Below are 19013 nucleotides of genomic sequence, written 5' to 3' on the forward strand. Positions count from 1 at the left end.
AGCAGCAGATACACTGAGTGACAGCTTTCTTTGGATCTACAGAATTTGTTTATCAAATATGATACTAATTATAGTAATTTATTACAAATAAACCCAGAATAGCTGATGCATTTTCCCCTCACAGAACTGCACTCATGAGTTACATTTGTAATTTCATTTTTTTCCCTTTCAGCAGACAGAATTAACAGAATTTCAGTTCTGATCAAGTTAATTATTTTAAAATTAGGCTCAGTAAAGTACTATTCCTTACTGGTTGGTTGGTCAGCTCAAGTCTCCTTCTCTCTTAACTCCAGCTAGATTCCCCAAGCATCATTTAGACCTCTCTAATTCTCTTTGACAGAAAAGGCAGACCCCAACTTCTATAAACAAAAATGCGTGGAATTCACTCACCTCAGAACATAAGGTCAAACGTCTGCTTACTGCATGTATGGTGTTTAAACCTATTTGATCTTTATCTGAGCTGCAGGATAAAATGTTTGCATGTTTTAAGAGTCACTCGTAAATGTAGAGCTTGTAAAGCTGAACTACTGAATTAGCCCAAACAATGGCAACATTCCATGGTCCAAACTGGCTGATGTAAAACAAAATAAATATGCCTTTTGTCATTGCAGTAAAAATGTCATGCAGGAAAGTACAATGAAATCTGCAGTATTTTTTTTTATTATTAATTGCAAATCACTGATTCAATTTATTAAGATGAAACCTAAAAGTGTGAGCCACAAAGCAGATTAAATGTTCAGCAAACTCACCCAGCTCATGTTCCTAAAGGTCCCAATTCCAATTTTTCTTTCCAATAAAAGCTGAATGCAGACAAATTAGGGATGAATTTACTGGGACACGTTAACAAGTCTTGGAATCTCTGTGTGGCCCCTTTGTTTTCGAAATCAGTCCAATAGTATAATTGATCTGAAATTACCTTTCCATTTTCTTTTGCTTTTCTTCTTCCTTTCCATGTGTAATATAATAAAATTATTTTTCATGTTTTTATTGCACAGCTTACAGTGGATATTGCTTCATTTCCTCCATTTTCACCAGAGAGACAACATTTTCTTGAACAACCTGGGTAACAAAATGGGCTGAGGTAGAATAAAAACAAAACAAAACAAATTGTTGAACTGAGTGACTCTGAAATTACTGAGGCTTAGCAAAGGGGAAAATGATGCTTAACAAAGAGATACCAAATGTGTGGGTACATTTGAGTAACCATCTATAGTAAGGATCTAGGGTGAAAAAAATTCTGATGATGATGGGAAAAAAAAGAATAAAAATATCTCATTCAGAGAGGAGCAAGACTGGAGATGCTCATGACAGTTTTGAGGCGATGAGGCTGATGCTACAGACGCATGAGAACTGTTGGCTTAGATTCTTAAAATGTTAAGAAACTGGGAGAAGCACAGAGGAGGGAGGAAAAAAAGAAAGAAAAAAGAGGACAGTTTAAAAAAATTACCTGAATTTTTGGTTTCAGGCCATGAAATATGGAAGCAAGATTTGGCACCATCAGATTTATTGAAGGATGTTACAGATAAATTAGATGCATACTTGTTACCAAGAGATGTAAGTCAGCATTGTTCATGTTGTTGACTTGAAGCACCACAAATAAAAACCTCTATAAAGTCGAAAGTACCCAGGCTTACTATCCAGAAGGTTAGATCTATGAGTTCCTACCAGGAAATGTTAATGGCTCTGCAACAGTCTCACCAATTCACAGTGAACAAACAGCTGAGCTGAATGACACCCCAAAGCCTTAGCACATGACTGCAGTGTCCTGCCACATTACCATTGCCAGGTGTCTCACATAGAATCGATGTGAAACTGACCATGAGCCAAGTTAACTTTGACTGCTCCAGGGACAAAGGCCTGGGTACAAGAGACTTCATGAAGCAGTTTAGATTAAGGAAGACCTTGAAGTTTATTCCAACTAATCAGTCCATGTGAACTCTAAGTAGAAAGTCCGAAACAGTAGGTGTGAACTTAGGCTACCTTCCTGGATCATTGCTTTCAGTTCAAATACAGAAACAGAAAGGAAGAAATCCTTTCCAAGGCAGAACTCCAGTTTGATCACAGAATCACAGAACCATGGAGGTTGAAAGGGACCTCCAGAGATCATCTAGTCCAACCCCTGTGCTAAAGCAGGGTTACACACAACAAGCTGCCAAGTATCACATCCAGGTGGATTTGGAATCTCTCCAGAGAAGGGCACTCCCCAACTTCCCTGGGCAGCGTACTCCAGTGTCCCAATACCTTCAAGGTAAGTAAGTTTTTTCTATTGTTTAGGAGGAACTCGTTGTGTTCCAGTTTGTGCCCATTGCCTCTTGTCCTGTTGCTGGACATCTGACTCCAAAAAGACTCTGGCCCTATCCTCTTGACTCCCACCCATTACATACTGATCAGCACTGAGAAGATTCCTTCTCAGTCTTCTCTTGTCCAGGCTAAACAGCTCCAGGTCTCTCAGCCTTTTCTCCTCACAGAGATCTTTGTAGCCTCTACTGGACTCATTCCAGTAGCTGCTTGTCTTCAACTGGGCAGCCCAGAGCAGAGCTCCAGGCGTAAGCTCTCTGGGTCAGAGCAGAGGGGGCGGGGCACCTCCGCAGCCTGTTCGGGTCTCATTGAATGACAGCCTGATGGTGTATCAGTATGTGATAAAAATAACCTAGTATAGAATTGCTCATGCTGAGAGGCCTCTCTTCTCAGAACTGGATGCACATCAAGCCTTTTTCCCTGGAGAAGGGACTTTCTCAGCCAGCACCACCATAAAGGCTTTGACCAGCTGCGCAGGGGTTCCACCTCTGAGCCTGCTGCCAACCTGGAGCTTGGCAGTGCCTAACACAGGCCTGGTTGCCTCCATCCTCCCTTCCCCAGCCTCTCCCAGCAAGATGAGGGTGACTGCAGGGCAGAGGCCACCACTGTCCACCACCTGGACAGCCCCTCTGACAGGACTGCAGCCTGCTGGCACTGGAGAATCTTCTCAGTTAATCCTCCCACCGAAGTGACATTATACCACTCCAGACCACAGCGCTCGCTAAAGTAAAGCCCTGCGTGATCAGTTGGAGAGGGTCCAGAGACAGCACAAAGATGATCAGAGAGCACCTCCCTTATGGGGACAGGCTGGGAGAGTTGGGGCTCTCCAGCATGGATAAGAGAAGGCTTCAGGGAGACCTTAGAGCAGCCTTCCAGTGTCTAAAGGGGAAAGCTGGAGGAGTTTTTAAAAGAGCCTGTGGTGATAGGACACAGGGCAATGGTTTTAAACTGGACCAGGGCAGATTTAGATTGGACATATGGGAAGAAGTTCTCTACACTGAGGGTAGTGAGACACTGGAACAAGTTGCCCAGTGAAGTTCCAGACACCTCATTCCAGGAAGTGTTTAGGAGCAGGCTGGATGCACCTTTGAGCAACTTGGTCTAGTGAGAGGTGTCCCATGGCAGGGGACTGGAACCAGACGATCTTTCCGGCTCCTTACAACTCAAGCCATTCTACTGTTCTACGACCCCTGCTCCCTCCGCACCCGCCGCGGTGCATGGCCGGCGCTGAATCCCCGCCCCGTGGCGGGCGGGAGGAGGTGCCGGGCGCCGCCGCTACCTCAGCACTTCCGGGTCGGGGCGGAGCCGGGAGCGTGACGCTGCCGGAGGCTCCGGGGCCGCTCGGCGCCTGGTATTGTTCTCGCCGCCCGCTCTTCCCGCCGCCGCGTAGCGCTTCCCCCGCTGCCTCGGGAAGGGGAGCAGCGAGCAGAGCGAGCTCCGCAGGGGCGGAGGTAGGAAGGGAGCGAGAGGACGGTGTCCGCGGAAGGGCCCCGGCGGGAGTGGGCCGCCGCCCGGTGGCCGCTAACTGTTTGCACCTCTCCGCAGCACCAGCCCTGACAGCGGGGGCGGGGGGAGAGCGGGCGCGTCACGAAGGAGCGAGTCAGAACCGGAGAGCCGGGAACTGGGAGGCCATGGCCTACGCGTATCTTTTCAAGTATATCATCATCGGGGACACAGGTAAGCGGCGGGGGCGAGGCGGCCAGGCCTCGCCGGCAGCGGGCGGGGAGCAGGGCCCGGCTCTCTGCTCCCATTTCCGCAGTGCTGGCGTCGTCGACGTGGTGGCTTTACGCGAAGAGGCGGCTCTCCCCCGCCTTCCTCCTCCTCCTCCTCCTCCTCCTCCTCTGCGCTGGGCCCCGCCCGGGGCCTTGGCCTGCCGCGACAGCTCCGAGCCCGGTGGCTTGGGCCCAGCAGCAGGCCCAGGAGCCTGACAGCCGCCTCTGAGCTTGGCTGACGGGCCGCGGGGCAGTCCGGGCCTTGTCACGCCCTAGGCTGCGGCATTGGGAGCGGGGGATGGGGGAGGAAGAAGGTGCTGTCGCGGCAAAACTTGTACCTGGGTACTGCTCCTGCTCCGCGTCCTCGCAGCAGTGAGGCCGGAGAGGTGCCACTTGCCATTCTGCAGGTCTGTGATGAGGCATGGGCTGCTCCTGTGAGCTACCTTCATCGCAGCCCGCAAGGATGCCCTTTCCAGCCGTGGCTGGAGGTGCTGTTGCAAACTGTGGAGATAGTTTTCCTTCGGCAGCCTAAAAGTCTCAGCTCTTTCTTTCTGGTTTACAGGGACTTTTAAATGCTTTTTTTTACTACTGTTTTCCCAGGTGCTTCAAGTTGCTTCTGTGGTCTCTTCCGTTCCTCACCCACTTCCTTGCTACTTTTAAAGGATTTAGTGCATTTTATTTGTTATTGGCTGCTGCGTAATAATGCTTACAAATGCTGCAGGCATAACCATATGCTGATAGGAATGGCTGTTTGAAGCCCTTTTGCCAGTGTATTCTCTGCTCCCTCAGTGTAGTGTGGATCTAAGTAGTTTCATCAAACTGTTGTCAGGAAAAGGTCGCTAACAGAGTTGACTCTCTTGTCTGTGTATTGTGCATCTTCTTGTTTTCCTCATACCTGAATGAATGCTTTCTTTAATGAGTTTGATGACCCTGCTGTCAGTTCACATGTTATTCTAAGGATACATGCATAATTGTACTTCATACCTATGAACCAAATAGTCTGTTGCTAAAGTATAATTATGCATTGCAGCTGCATTACACATGAGGTTCTTCAATACACTGAATGCAGCTACTCTGTAATTTTTATCTTTTTTAAAACCTACATTTAAACTCTGGAAGCTTTTTTTTTTTGTTTTAAGGCTACTGCAGTAGCAGCTGTGGTACAAATGAATCTTGAGAAGTATAGCACAGCCTTAATGACCAGAGTGGAAGGATTAGGCTGTAGATAAGTGAAAACTTATTTTTCTTGAGCATTTAGGTGAGTGACTGCTCCTCAAACCAGAGGACAGAAGATAACCTGAGCAGATTCAGAGGAAGCAAGAAGAGGTTTGTCTGCCTAGGGAGATGCAAAATGGTAGTGCAGGATTCAGAATGATGGTGCTTCAGAACAGGTGGCCAGTTCTGGTGCATCTCTCAAAAAAGTGGTCATTAAAGTGGTAGAGACAGCAGCAAACAATTGCTTTGGCACATGGATCACACACTGATTAAATTTTTACAATGAAATACCTCAGTATAATGGCTTGTGCTGCACTTTTTCAGTTTGGTTGCTTGAAATGTGAATTTGGGAATGGATACAGATCAGTTCTGAAGTAGTTCAGCTGCTTAAGAGCCAGATATGGGAACAGTGAGATAAAGGAGACAGTAAAACAGGTCACAAGTATTGGGTTTGTTGTTTGGTGTTTTGTTTTGGGGTTTTAGGTGTTTTTTTGTTGTTATTAGGGGGGGTTTGTTGTTGTGTTTTATTTGTTTGTTTTTAATTCCTGTGGCTTTTACTCAGAGTTGCCACAGGAAGCTAATTAAAACTACTGCAGCCATCATTCTTGAAGTGAATTAAGTATGCCAGTAGTGGTAAGTTGGTTTTGCTTTTATTTAGATCTCCTGTGAGCCTTTTAAGTACTCCAATACAGCTCGTACTGAAGAGCCAATTAATGCTGTGCACAGCTGTCTGTTGCCAAATGACTGCAATGGTTTAGGTGTCTCTGCTGTTCCTCAGACTAAGGCAATTGATTCACAGCTCTGCTGTCAAACATCGAGTGGATTGGGACTGTCCTGTCCGGTTCCAGTGGTGGTCTGCCCCAGCATTCCAACCAGTGAAGGCATCCCAGTGGCTTTGCAGGCCACGTAATTTTCATAATTATCAAGAAATTGTTCTCTGGGACTTGATTTAGAGTCTTTGGAAATGAATCAACTGCCTGGTGACTCAGCAATTAGTTGTAAACAACCTGTAGGAGAAAAGTAAGACAGCATCAGCTGAGGACAGATGTTAAGGTTTAGCTCCTATTCCCTTTGAGCACTACAAAGTGAAGTGGGTTATGTGAACCATAAACCAGCCAAAAACCCCTGCAGTTATACAGGACACCTGCTTGTGTCTTCTCTGACTTGTGATTCCACATGCTTCCATTTACTGAAACACAGGAAATTCAGTGTGATCTCAGTCTCTTAACATGACAGCCACAGAAACTGCCTGTGCAAGGCTGCCTTTTGCTCCACAGCTCTTGTCCCCTTGTGTTGCTTGCTTCATTGGTCACTGACATTCAGTGACTTTTTATTTCACTGGTGCTTTGGGCACAGTAGCTTTATGAACAAGGGGTTGATTCTCTCTTGGTTGTTACATTTTATTTTTAAAGTAAAAGGTGTTTCCTGTGCAGTCGAAACTGTTTAAGATGTAGGTCGTTTGCTGTTGTGGGAGAAACTGGTACTCAAACAGCTGGACAGTAGCTGTGAAATTTCAAGGAGTTGGTATCTTTAAGAGAAAAATACAGATATTATGGAATACTGACAGCTGTGAGAGTTAACCAGGAAAAGTCTTTTGAGTTAGATAATTCCAAAACATTTTAGGAGTTTGCAGATGCACTGAGAGGCATTTGTGGTATGTTCTGCTTAGGGCTGTACTTCTGAGACATTTGCATGGTGATGGGTAGTGTCTCTGTCATTTTGATAGCTGGTGGAAGTTGCTGTTCATCCACTCCTATCTACACATCTGCTTTTGCCCACCACTTGAAGTTGGGATGGAGGGTGAACACTTAGCACACAAGTCTTACCTGGTTTTGCAGTTGATGACTGTCATTCCTTTCTTGCAAGTTTTTACTTATGATGGTGAAATTGTGTTTTCTTCTTCAATATTTCTGTTACCAGTAGAGTACCACATGGGAATAAACTGGGAATGAAACATGAGCTGGAAAATTTTTATTTATTTTTTTTCAAGAGTACTTATTATGCATTTAACAGAATTTTTTTACATTAGATTGTTTATTAGCTTCTGCCAGAGAATATTACTAAACTTCAGTATACCTTGAGGTGCTGGAGCACTTCCAAAAAAGGGCAACAAAGCTGATGAAGGGTCTAGAGCATAAGTCTTTTGAGGAGCAGTTGAGGGAACTGGGATTGTTCAGCCTGGAAAAAAAGGAGATTCAGGGCAGACCTCACTCTATAAAACCCTCTGAAAGGAGGTTGGAGCCAGGTGGGGGTTGGTCTCTTCTCCCAGGCAACAAGTGAGAGGATGAGAGGAAATGGCCTCAAATTGTGCCAGGGGAGGTTTAGGTTGGACATTAGGAACCATTTCTTCACTGGAACAGTGGTTAAGCCCTGAAACAGGATGCCCAGTGAACTGGTGGAGTCCCCATCACTGACACTGTTCAAAACTTGTAGATGTTGTGCTGGCTGATGTGGTTTAGTCTTAACAGTCCAACCTTAATGATTCTATGCTTCTATACTTGAAATATCAGGCTTTGTCAGTTGTCCAATCTAAATGTCTTTGTGATCAGTGTCATCTGCATGATGAGTGCATCTTCCATGAGCAGGTCTGTCTTCCACTTGAGTATGTTAGTTCAGCAGCTCTCAGAGCTTCTGGCATAATGAACTTTCAATTTCAGGTAATTGCTGATTATAAACCAACAAGATCTCCAAGTTATTAAGGGAAGATGATGAAAGAAAATATAATTGCTTGCTGATCTAATTCTCCTCCCTCTCAAGAGTAAAGCAAGCTGTCTAGTCAACCATTCCACTTGTCTAGGAGATCCTTAAATGTTGAAATTAAGCAATTGAATTTGCTTTATTTTCCAGTCCTATTTGTGAAATCTTTCCAGTGTCATTGCCCTTTGTTCTGGCACAGCAATTGTTCCTAGCTAGCAATGGGTATGATCACAGCCTCTTGCCCTCATTTTCTGGGTGTATGTAAAAATATTTCTTAACTAAACAGGTTTTCATCCCACTAGACCTGATGTTAACATCTCATGGTAGCTTGAGAACTTGTTCATACTGAAAACCAGAGTACTGATTTGTAGTGTCTCGCTTGAATGCCCTTCCAATTATACTTTCATCCCTAAAAGAACAGATAGTAGGTGTTTATAAGTGCATTATTGTAGCCTCTTAGAAGTTAACTAGAATTAGCAAACTGTAAGCAGATGTATGTACAAATGGCTTCATGAGACTGTTACTGTTACCCTTGGAGTAGCTCTGGCTTCTAATCTTGAAGGAAAAAACCCAACCAACCAACCTTCCCCATCCCTGCTCCCCAAAACAACCCACCAAAACACCCTTCAACCTTGACTAAAACCATATTACTATGAATGCCGGGCAGTTTTCTTAGTCTTTAGTGATCATCCAGGACATGAAGTTTTTAGAGACTTAAGTTGCTTTCATTTTGTTTGGAAGTAACTTTTATTTCTTTGTTTTTAAAGCCTGCACTTAGCAGTTGAGTATTGCCATACAAAATGTGAGAAAGCTGAGCAGCTCCTTTCAGTTTGTGTGTCTGCACTAATCTTTATGCAGAAAGGAAAACTTACCTCATTGGCTTCAGACACATTGCTGTAAATAATTTACAGCAATGTTTATTTAAGTATTGAAACTGAATCATCTTGAAAAGAGTTGAAGAGCCATTTTTATGACATTACTTCCCCCAAATATCTGAAGCCAGCACAAAGGATTTTGGAGGTTAGTCTTCCTCCCTTCTTTCCCATCCTTACACTAGTATGTGAAGTCCACTTGCTTTGTAACTGACAGTTTGGCACTTTGTGGTTTGACCTTCCTATTAATTTATTTTTTTGATGGCAAAGTTTTGACTAACAGATAATTGCCTGAAGAGAGGTTAAAAAAATCTTTGCTTTAGGTTAATGTCTCATTATGCTTAGGCCTGAGAAGGGATAACACTACACTCTGCTGATGTAGGTGGAAAAGGAGAGAGGGAATGAGCTGTGGCCCATGATAAAAAAAGAGCTTATGAAGCACCTGGAAGCTGTGCAGACCACTAGAATGAACTAGAAGTATCTCATAGCCAGGTTAGAGGTATATATCTTGTGACATCTGTACTATTTACCTGGTTTAAGTCTGAGCTATGTTTTAAGTTATTGTTATTTGAGACTCTCTGGCTTTTTTCAAGATTTATTTGTTTGTTTTCTACAGGGAGGTGAGAGAAGAAGGAAGCTTGTTTCAGCTGAGTTGGTAGTGGGGCTTAGGTTTCATGGGCATGCAAACTGATGTGATTGATTACATGTGAAAGGAAGAGATCTTTCTCCCCTTACCTTGTGGTGACTTTGATAGTCTATGTGAGCTCAATCAACCCACTGTAGAAAAGGACCTGCTTTTTGAGTTAACTTTTTCCTTGGTGGCTGAGTTGGCTGGGGAGATACTCTCCAAGGTCTGGAGTACTTTTAAGGGAGGAAACTGGATGAAGGAGAATAAGTGAGAACAAGATATCAAAGGGGTAGTTGGTCATCATCTCTCTGGGTGGCCTTCACCCTGCCCTGTGGAGCAACAATAGGGAAAATAGAATTGTTTGAGATGGCTGAGTTAATCCAATCTGCTGCCAAAATGGATGGACCTGGTACCACTCCCTGTCTCAGCTGTGAGCTTCTGCTTCTTAGCTGTCAGCATCAGTGCTTACCTGATCCTTCAGGGAGCCAGTTCAGCTCACAAAGATGATTTGGAAAACAAAACCAGATAAATTGTACGTGCAGTCAGCAAAGTGTAAGAGCCATTTTGAGTGAGAAGATAGAACTGTGTGGAAGGAGTGAGTCTACTCATTGGAGGCAGCTAGCAGATTCACTCCAGACATTCATCTGCAGGATTCAGCTTTGATACCCAGTTTGGGATGACTAATGCTGTAGTTCTTTCCTTCTGTCACCTTTCTTGGGCTACAGTGGTGTTTATGGGAACAGTTAAGGACATTATCTCACCCCTCTCTTCCCTCCCCCTCTACTCCCCCCCCCCCCCCCACTTTTTTGGAGGAATTTTAATTTTCAGCCAATTCAGCTTTCTAAGACATCAGTGAAAGTAGCACTGAGTTTGTTTGATGGTTAAGAAAAGTCTGCAGGTTTTTCTCATGTAGAGTCATGCATCTCTGACTTTGACTGAACTTGCTTTGCCCTGTTCACAGGGACTCGCAGGAGCTAGAAGGGGAGAAGGAAACAAGTCACCCCTCCTAGCAAAAGCTGTTTAACTGGCTCAGCTGTATCATCACCTGTGCCATGGTTCCAGAGCTGTTTTTTCAATTGTGGCCTGCTGCTGAAAAGAACAACCCTTCCCTTTCCTATGTGCTTTGTGGCCCTGGTCTCATGCACATACCAGTGTTTTGGGTGTGTAGCTTTTATGCTGTCTCTATTCCTTGGTTTAGCTCACCGTGTAACCTTAGGAATGAGAAGGGTGAGGTTAGAGCTTTTCTGGCTTACTGAGCAGTGAAATGAACAGTAGTGTTGATACAAGAAAGGGGGGTTGTTAAGGTGTGGCTGAGCCAAGGTAGGCAAAGCTCTGGCAACCCTTTGTCTGAGGACATGGACTGCACCCAGGGACATTGAGTAGTACCAAAAGGAATTTGGAGAATCAGCTCAGGCTGCTGCGTTTGGAATTTAGAGCTGGAGGGTAGCGCAAATTCCACATCCCATCCCTCTTCGGGTGCTAGGAAGTGAAGAAGGGATCTTAGAACAGGCACTTGCAAAGCAGCCCACTGCTCCCCTCTGAGCACATAATCCAGTGTTTTAATTTGTTTTTAGCAAGAGCTTTTGTTCACGAATTGTATCCAAACTCAGCTTATTTCTTTGTTTTAGATAGGATTTTTTTTTTCCCTGGGAGTGATTTATCTGAAGCCAGATTAAAGTAATTGTGGCAGTAAACTGGAGAAGGAGTTAATAAATAACTGAATCTGTCCCTTTTGTGTACAATTGACTGTCATCAGACATGCTCAACTGCTTTTCCTAGAGTGTCTGCCTCATTTCAGGTGTAAGATTTGCAGAGCTAAGTGAAGGAGATAAACAGCCACTTTGCTGTTAGTTAACCACTGTAGTTACTTACCTGTATGCCAGGGAATTAGCTGCTATGCAAATGTTAATTGGTATTTGCAGCATCTGTTTATGTCTCAAGATGGTTAAACTGCACAGGAGTTCCTACAGAGCTCCTCTTCCTGGGACAGGTTCCTGGCTGTGTGTGACAGCAGAGGCTGCTCAGGCATTGGGAGCAAATGGGCCACAAGCTGTTCTCATCACAGCTTTCCTGTTAAAAACTTGCAGCATTTTCAAACTCTACATTTGAAATCAAATATTACTATCAAATATTTATAACTGAAACTTAACAAGCACTACAGCTTGCTTTGCAACTTTTAGAACATCTTTTTCAGTCAACTTTTTGAACCTCTTTCAGTCAACAACAGTCTGAAACTTAAGGCCTTCTGGACATTTTTTATTTGAAGACTCTGAAGTAGCAGGAATGGCATTAAACAGAAAACAGTTAGTTATTCTGGTTTTGTGTGTGAACTCCTCAGTCTGCTCCTGAAAGACCTGCTACACAAGTAACTAGAGATGCAGTCATCTTGTGCCAGTTGAGGCAGAACCTGCATGGAAGGGTCTGTGCTTGTCTGTCATCTCTGCTGTGCTGCTGCTGGCATCTGTATGTTCTCCTGAACCATGCTTACATCAGCCTTAGAAGAAGAAATATCAGATTGCCACTGGAGAGCTAGTGCTGAGATACTGATCAAGTGTCACTTTGATGGCATTTTGAAGTATTTTTCTACTGTTTCTCAGATATGTGCAGGAATTACTAGTATCTTAACATTCCTTAGACTTTTGTATTCTCTGCCCTTACAGCTCCAGTTTCTGCCTGTCCTTTTCCCTATTTCTTTCTTACCTCCAGCATTCTTCCCCATTCCTCATCCACTTCTCCCTACTAATTTAGTTGGGCAAAATCTATATCTGCTTCCATCTGCTTGTGTTATGGCAGCTTGCTCTTACAAGCCAAAGAGCTACAGAAGAGAGGCCAATGCTGCAAACTTTGCTGTGAGCTGTAATTCCATGCCACTCGAAGCTGTTGATCTGCTGGCTGCGGCATTTCCCTTCCCTCATTTGAACTAACTCTCATGCTTGTCTGCCCCTGCATTGAGCCGTTTCTGTTTGCTTTGTCACTCTTCTGGTCAGATTAGTGTGCAAACCCAGCAGACATCTGAAATGTCTTCAGAACTTGTCTAAGCCATATGGAGGAAGGGTCACAAACATGCTGTAGGGAAGAGAGCAGGGATAGCAGCACCAGCAACTGGCTTAGGCTGCTGGAACTATTGCATCTCTTGGGACCTTAATCCCTGAGTATCATCAATTCATCACAACTCATTTTGTGATGAAACTGAATGCAAGTCTCCTATTTCTGTTGGATTTGACTGAAACTGGCCACTGTTCTTACCTTTTTAGCTCCTAAATAATTACAATTGTGTTAGATTTATTTCCTCATGAAACCGCTAAACCCCTTTGATTTTAGCTGCAGAAAGATCAGTGTCACTCTACACAAACCTCTGCTCTGTGTGTCTGTGTCTTGCAGTGTGTTGCTTTTCCTTAGTCCTTTGTTTGCTGTCTTTTATTATCAGATCTGTCACTTTCTGATCAGCTGTTGCTGACCCCTACTATGTGGCAAAAATAGCCTTATCTTGCTGGACAGATAAAGCAAAGTACAGCAGGAGCTTGGATGCTGCAGGACTGTGTTATGTGATTTAAATACATGTAACCCAAATATATGACTGTCAAGCTGTAAAAAGCTGAAAATAGGAAATTTGACTGAGCAGGTCAGGAAGAATAACTGCTCTAAGTAAAAGAAGAAGGAAAAATGAACTCAAAAAGTATTGTTTACAAACATAGGTAGTTTGAATGCTCCTGTCCCTTTTACTTTCCTGGGCTTTTACACACAGAAGAAATTGTCCGTTTGCTGACCAGTATCCATGCAGTGTGAAGCAGTTAACTGTTTTGAGTTGGAAAGTGGAATATCTGAGGGGAACCATCTCTGTGTTGTCTGGCTGTACTACGAACTCAGCTGTTGCCAGTTCTTCCTGGGCTATTTTTTGGCCTAGTTGGGAACCAGTGGGCAGTAGCACATTGTGGCTGTAAGCCCCCCTGTATATATTGCTGTTAGCTGAGCTGAGAAATGGGGAGATAGGTGGGAGCCAAGGTGCTGTTGAGGATCTCCTTAGCTTGGAAGAAAGCTGAAAGTCCTGAAGGAGTTGTAGAGTTGTGAGAAGCAGCAAGGCCTGTAGCTGCTGTGGTGAAAGGATATGAAATGATTCTTGGAAAGTCTGTTAGGAAACTTTTTTTTCCTGCTTAATTTTTAAGGTAGAAATTAAAATTAAGAATTTAATTTCATTTGTTCACTTTAGTCAACAGAATTTTCAAAAACCATTTCTGGAACTTTAAAAGCTGTTCTGTTATGAAAAAGTTGTGTATGCTTCAAAGTAGGTGAAATCCAGTATCTTAAGTTCTAGTAATGAATTTTAACCGATACACTACTGACTTATTTCTAAACAAATTGTTTAAAAAATGCTTAAGAAGTCTCTCTTTTTTTTTTTTTTTTTTTTTAGGTGTTGGGAAATCATGTTTATTGTTACAGTTCACAGACAAGCGGTTTCAACCAGTCCACGATCTCACTATTGGTAGGTGTCTTTTGCCCCCCACTGTGCTGTTGGGGTTCTTCAGCATGCACTTGTGAGTTTGTGCTGTTGTAACGTAACATTTGTGCTGTATTAACTAGCAGTGAAACTTCAGCTGGTGAAGTCATTGTTTTGCTAATAAAGACAGGTGAAGGCCTTTTTTCTGACTGGGAAAGTACAATCCAAAACAAAACTCTTAGCTCTAGTATCTCAGCTGCCTCCTCAGAAAACAGAAGAGACTTCTCTCGGTATCAATACAGACTGGGGCATGAAGGACTGGAGAACAGCCCTGTGGAGAAGGACTTGGGGGTGCTGGTGGTTGAAAATGAACATGAGCCACCACCATGTGCTCCCGACCCAGCCATGTCCTGGGCTGATCCCTGGCAGCAGGGGCAGGAGAGGATTCTGCTCCACTCTGCTGACACCCCCCCCGTGCAGTGCTGAGGCCAACTCTGCAGAGACCTCAACACAGGAGAGACATGGTCCTGTTGGAGCAGGGCCTCAGATTGTCTCTGAACTACAGTAAATGGTGCCAACTTTTCTCTGTCTTTCCACACAAAATCTAAGGAATAGTGTGGGAATAAATTTTTCTGGGGGCAAGTGTGGTCTTCAGCTCAGTTTCACTATTCAGCACAACAGATGGTAGTCTCTGGTAAGGTTGCAGAACCTTTGAACAACTTCTTGATGTTATTTCAGGGAACTCATCAGCTCTAAGCATGATGAGCCTTGCACAAAATGTAGCCCTAGCCTCTAGTTTTAGTTTGTGCCCTGGAATAGGTGAGCCTCTTGTGTTTGTGAGCACTGAAATACATACTTGAAATATAAACAAATATTCTTTATTTAACAGAATTTATTGGGTGGTTTGGTTATGGTTTTTCCCTTTCTCAACTGTCTCCCCACACCTTCTGTGTGGCTAAGATAATTCAAATTCTTAGGCTAACATCAATTTTCAGATATTTCTGAGGGCTTGGCAGCAGATAGGCTGGCTGAATAAAGAACTTGATTTCTTTAGGGAGGCATGAGTTATTGTCATCTTCTCTTCTTTAGGCCTGCCAAATATATGACACCTTATATATCACTTATGCCTTTGGCAGCTCTGTCACATCAGCAGACTGATAGGCTGTGGGAAACAGCTTCACCTCAGCAGGGTGGTTGCAGTGCCAGTTCTTTGCTTGGCACATAGCTGGCTGAAATCTGGGAGCAGAAATTGAAGCTAGTGGGATGAGAAGGTAGACCTAGATAGCAACATAACGAGGGCTGTAGGAATGGAACATGGGAAGCTACTTGGAAAGGAGATGGAGGGACATTTGTATGTGTTTTAGCCAGGAGAATGGTTGTCCCAATTACCCAAACAGATTTGGAAAGACAGGGATAAATAAAGAACATGGATTCAGAGTTAATGAATGCCCATGCAGGGCTGGATGAGATAGGTTGATGTTACCCTAATGCACTTCCAAGTGATGGTGCTGGAACACAGGAGAACATAGAAGAAATTTTGTGTTACATGGTCTAACTATTTTCAGTATAATACAGAGATTTTAGCAGATTCTGTTCCTGCTGTGAACAGCTTGAGAGAGGAGAAGGGAAACTGAAATCAGACACATGGAAAAAAGGCATTTCATCTAGAGCTGTGCAAAATTCAGCCCCAAATTTTAGTATAGCTAGCCTGAAGTGTTATCTCTGTGGCTGAAGAAGTTCAGAGAGAAACCTTACCTCTAACAAGATAGGGGGGAAATAAAATACGTAGAAGCAGGTATTTGTCTGTCGTTCAGCTGCATTCAGAGCTATGTGTAATTGTAATAGTGTACTCTAAAAGAATTTGCAGTGCAACAACTATCTCCATCTTCACTTGGTAACTGAAGTGCCAGTCATTAGAGAGAAATGAAGGAGAGGGGGAGAAGATGCATGATGCCGTTGGGGTAAAGAACCAAACCTCAACACGCCCCAAAAATCCAAATACCAGCAAAAATGAAAAATCAAACGCAAAAATCCCAACTGCCACCCCAATATTTGTGGGAAGATACGGGTGACAAAAATCCACTGTAAACATTGTTTGGTTTGCCCATTCCATTAGGACATGCCCTTACTGTAAACCTTCTTTAAGAGAACAGGATCAGACTGTGTGGTGGTTCAGATTCAGAACTTGCAGCAAATATTTTTCTGTGAGGTTTAGGCTGATTGCTGGATCATCAGTAGCTGTCTCTATCTGCATTTTGAGATCAAGTAATACCTGCACTGTTGACCCTTGAAGTAGTCCAAGGACCTTGTCTGGCTTTGCACTCAGCTTCAGAGACAGCATTGTCATTTTGCTTCCTCCTTTCTGCCCCTCCTCCCCCATTCTTCAGTTTGTCTGCATACAGTTAATGCAGGTTATTGGGATGTTAAAGAGAGGAGAATGTGCTTTGGCCCAGGGTTTGTATTTGGCTCCAATATCATGTGGGAGAGGAGAGTGATTCTTCCCTAAAAGTAATTCTACAGAAAGCAATGCTGCCCAAAAAATATTCCAAGCAAGCTTTTAAAGAGAGGTTTGCAATGCTTCAAATCAGTGCTGCTTAATTAGAGGACTTCAGTCCAAATCTAGATAAATTTTAGATGGATCTTAAGCTACCAGATCCTTTTTTTTTTTTCCTGAAGTAATGGATCTATGAAACATAGATTAATGGAAACTTGATAGTCTTTAAATATGTTCACTATCTCTAGGCATTTGTCAAACTTTAACTACTGTAGTAATAGCCTCAATTTATTCTTAATAGTCTTAAAATTGCTTTAAAGGACACCATAAAAGGCTGAATTTTTCCACAGATGAATTTCCTTTTGTTTATTTTTTTCTCTCAGTTGTTACAGTTGATCTTTAACAAGCTAAAAGTGCTTTTTTCATCAAGGCAGATGAATTTTAATTAACATAGTAATAAAATTTAGCTTGTGGAAGGTGCCATTTGTATTCTCTCTCAACAGAATATTTTATTGATAAAGAATTGTAGGTTTAATTTCTAAACTGGCTTCAGCAATCTGTCATTTGTAGAGTGTTAAAGTAGCTGTGACTCTTGCATTTCCTGTTTGCATTCCGAGGGATGGTGTTTTCCTCCCTCTGATCTACAGCTACTAAATCCTTTGGAAAACTTTGTAGGAAATAGCTCTTTGACACTTCTCTCATTAATGCATTTTTAAAGCACTTCAGAGTAACAGTTTTCTTTGGGAAAAATTTCCAGCTCTTTCAAGCAGCTGGAAAATTTAACTGAAAGCAGCTTGTGAAAGAAAGCATTTCTGACAAACACAGTGGTGTTCACTTAAATTTAGTTCTTGTTTTCAGAGTGCTTGGCATTCTTCTTTCTGATGCATGCTAATAACACAATCTTCTGTGAAACCTCTTCAGGTGTTGAATTTGGGGCTCGAATGATCACTATTGATGGAAAACAGATAAAGCTTCAGATATGGGATACGGTAAGTAATAAATCATAGGAATTATCTAAACACATGGCTCCACTGGCTTTCCCTTTGTTCTGGTAAGCTCTCTGCCATCAGTACCCATGTGAGATTATCTGTTGTGCCTTGCAACTTTCTTTTAGTTTCTACAAAGACTAAATTAACTGAAATTTTCTTTTTTTGCTGTGTTGTATTCTTAAAACAATGCAAATTTCTGCTCTTTGCACTGTAGCTTTGCTTCCTCAAGTAACATTTTGTCAGATTTGTAAGACTGGAATTCATGCTGCCTCAGTCTTTTCTATAATATTAAGAACCTCTGGTCTTTTTCTCTGCATTGCTGCAAGGTCTGGGTAATAAAACTTCCCCGTTGGGAAGTTGTGATGAGTCTACTAGCTTTAGACTCAAGGAAGTATTTGCATTTCCAGTGTAGAAGAAAAGAAATGGCTCATTTATAGAAGAAGGCTTAAGATCTCCAGTTCAGTATAATCAAATCATGAAGACAGTAAACTGACAATCAAGTTTTGGAAAACTTCCCAAAAACCAGACTGACTTTTGAGAGGGTTCAGTTTAAGAACATCATTTTGCCAAGTCAGCTGTCCTTTTCTTGCTGGACCCTTCAGCATAGAGCAGTCAATGTCTGCACTTTTTGTGATGCAGTGGATTTAAGATGCTGCTACTGATAGCTCTGCCTTTCATATGTGCTTAACGGTTCCCCGAGGCAGGCTTGTCAGTTTCCTTTTCCAAAAGCCTTTTAGGATACCTTTAGGAACTGACAGATGGATGAGCCCTGGCCTTGTGTAATGCTCTTTTTGGTATAGCAAATAGAATGCACATCCCTTCATTTATGTGTGCATGGACAAATGCAAACAGGAGGGACTTTAGCCAAGTTCTTAGACAATTAGGAAAGAACTCTTGGGAGGTTCTTCAGATCTTGTCTATTTTATGATAGTTTCTACTTGCTTTGATAGTCTTTATGTTCATGGGCAGTTGGTTAATTCTTCTTTTAAAAACTGGACTTTTAACCACAAGAACATGGTTGCATTTTACAGTTACATGTACATCTTACAGCTCAAACTAGGATGGCTCAGTGCTCGTGGCCCTACTGCTGTGTAGTAACATCAAGAACTTGCAGAGGAACTATTTTGGATTCTGAAACTAGTTTCATCTGTATTGGCTGCTATGAAAGAGTGTTAACTTCTGTCTGTTATGTGCTGAAGTGTACTCAGTTATTGAAATACTGTATCATTGGTGTTTTGTTTTCTGGATGGTTACAGATTTCATGTCAGCTTGTCCATGGGAATAAAATCTTGCCTTGGGATAAGGCCTTAGATGGAATGAGGGTGAATCATTTTGTTTTATCCACAGTGGAACTCCTGTTTTAGTAAAGGCAGCAACTTAAAACCTAAAGGTTTCAAGAGTATTTATAACCTTAAATAAACCATAAGACTTTTTTTCTAATAGTGGAAAGCTAAAACTTTCTGTTTCTGTGATGTATTGGGAATTGCTTTGGATGTCTACATGGCATGTGTTCAACAACAGCAGAGGAAAAGGCTTGTGTACAAATGCTCTGTACTTAGACATATGGACAGTTTCACCCTTGGGGATCTTTGGTCCTCTTGAAATTTCAGTTCTCACTAGGATGCTGACAGGGTTATGCTGGAGCAACATGGAACTTGGCTGAATCCTCCACA

At 42.8% G+C, this 19013-nt stretch overlaps 1 protein-coding gene across 1 annotated transcript in view; it reads left to right on the forward strand.

Annotated features, from left to right (window-relative positions):
- Window positions 1-3857: 3857 nt before the first annotated feature.
- RAB2A (RAB2A, member RAS oncogene family) overlaps window positions 3858-19013 on the forward strand; it is a 34027-nt gene continuing 18871 nt past the window's right edge. The window contains exons 1-3 of the mRNA XM_054394604.1: window positions 3858-3975; window positions 13831-13902; window positions 17273-17340. Coding sequence (XP_054250579.1) covers window positions 3930-3975; window positions 13831-13902; window positions 17273-17340 — 186 coding nt within the window. The 5' untranslated portion in view covers window positions 3858-3929. The remainder of the gene's footprint in view (window positions 3976-13830; window positions 13903-17272; window positions 17341-19013) is intronic.

The sequence above is a fragment of the Indicator indicator genome, chromosome 31 (assembly GCF_027791375.1).
Source record: "Indicator indicator isolate 239-I01 chromosome 31, UM_Iind_1.1, whole genome shotgun sequence".
NCBI lineage: Eukaryota > Metazoa > Chordata > Aves > Piciformes > Indicatoridae > Indicator > Indicator indicator.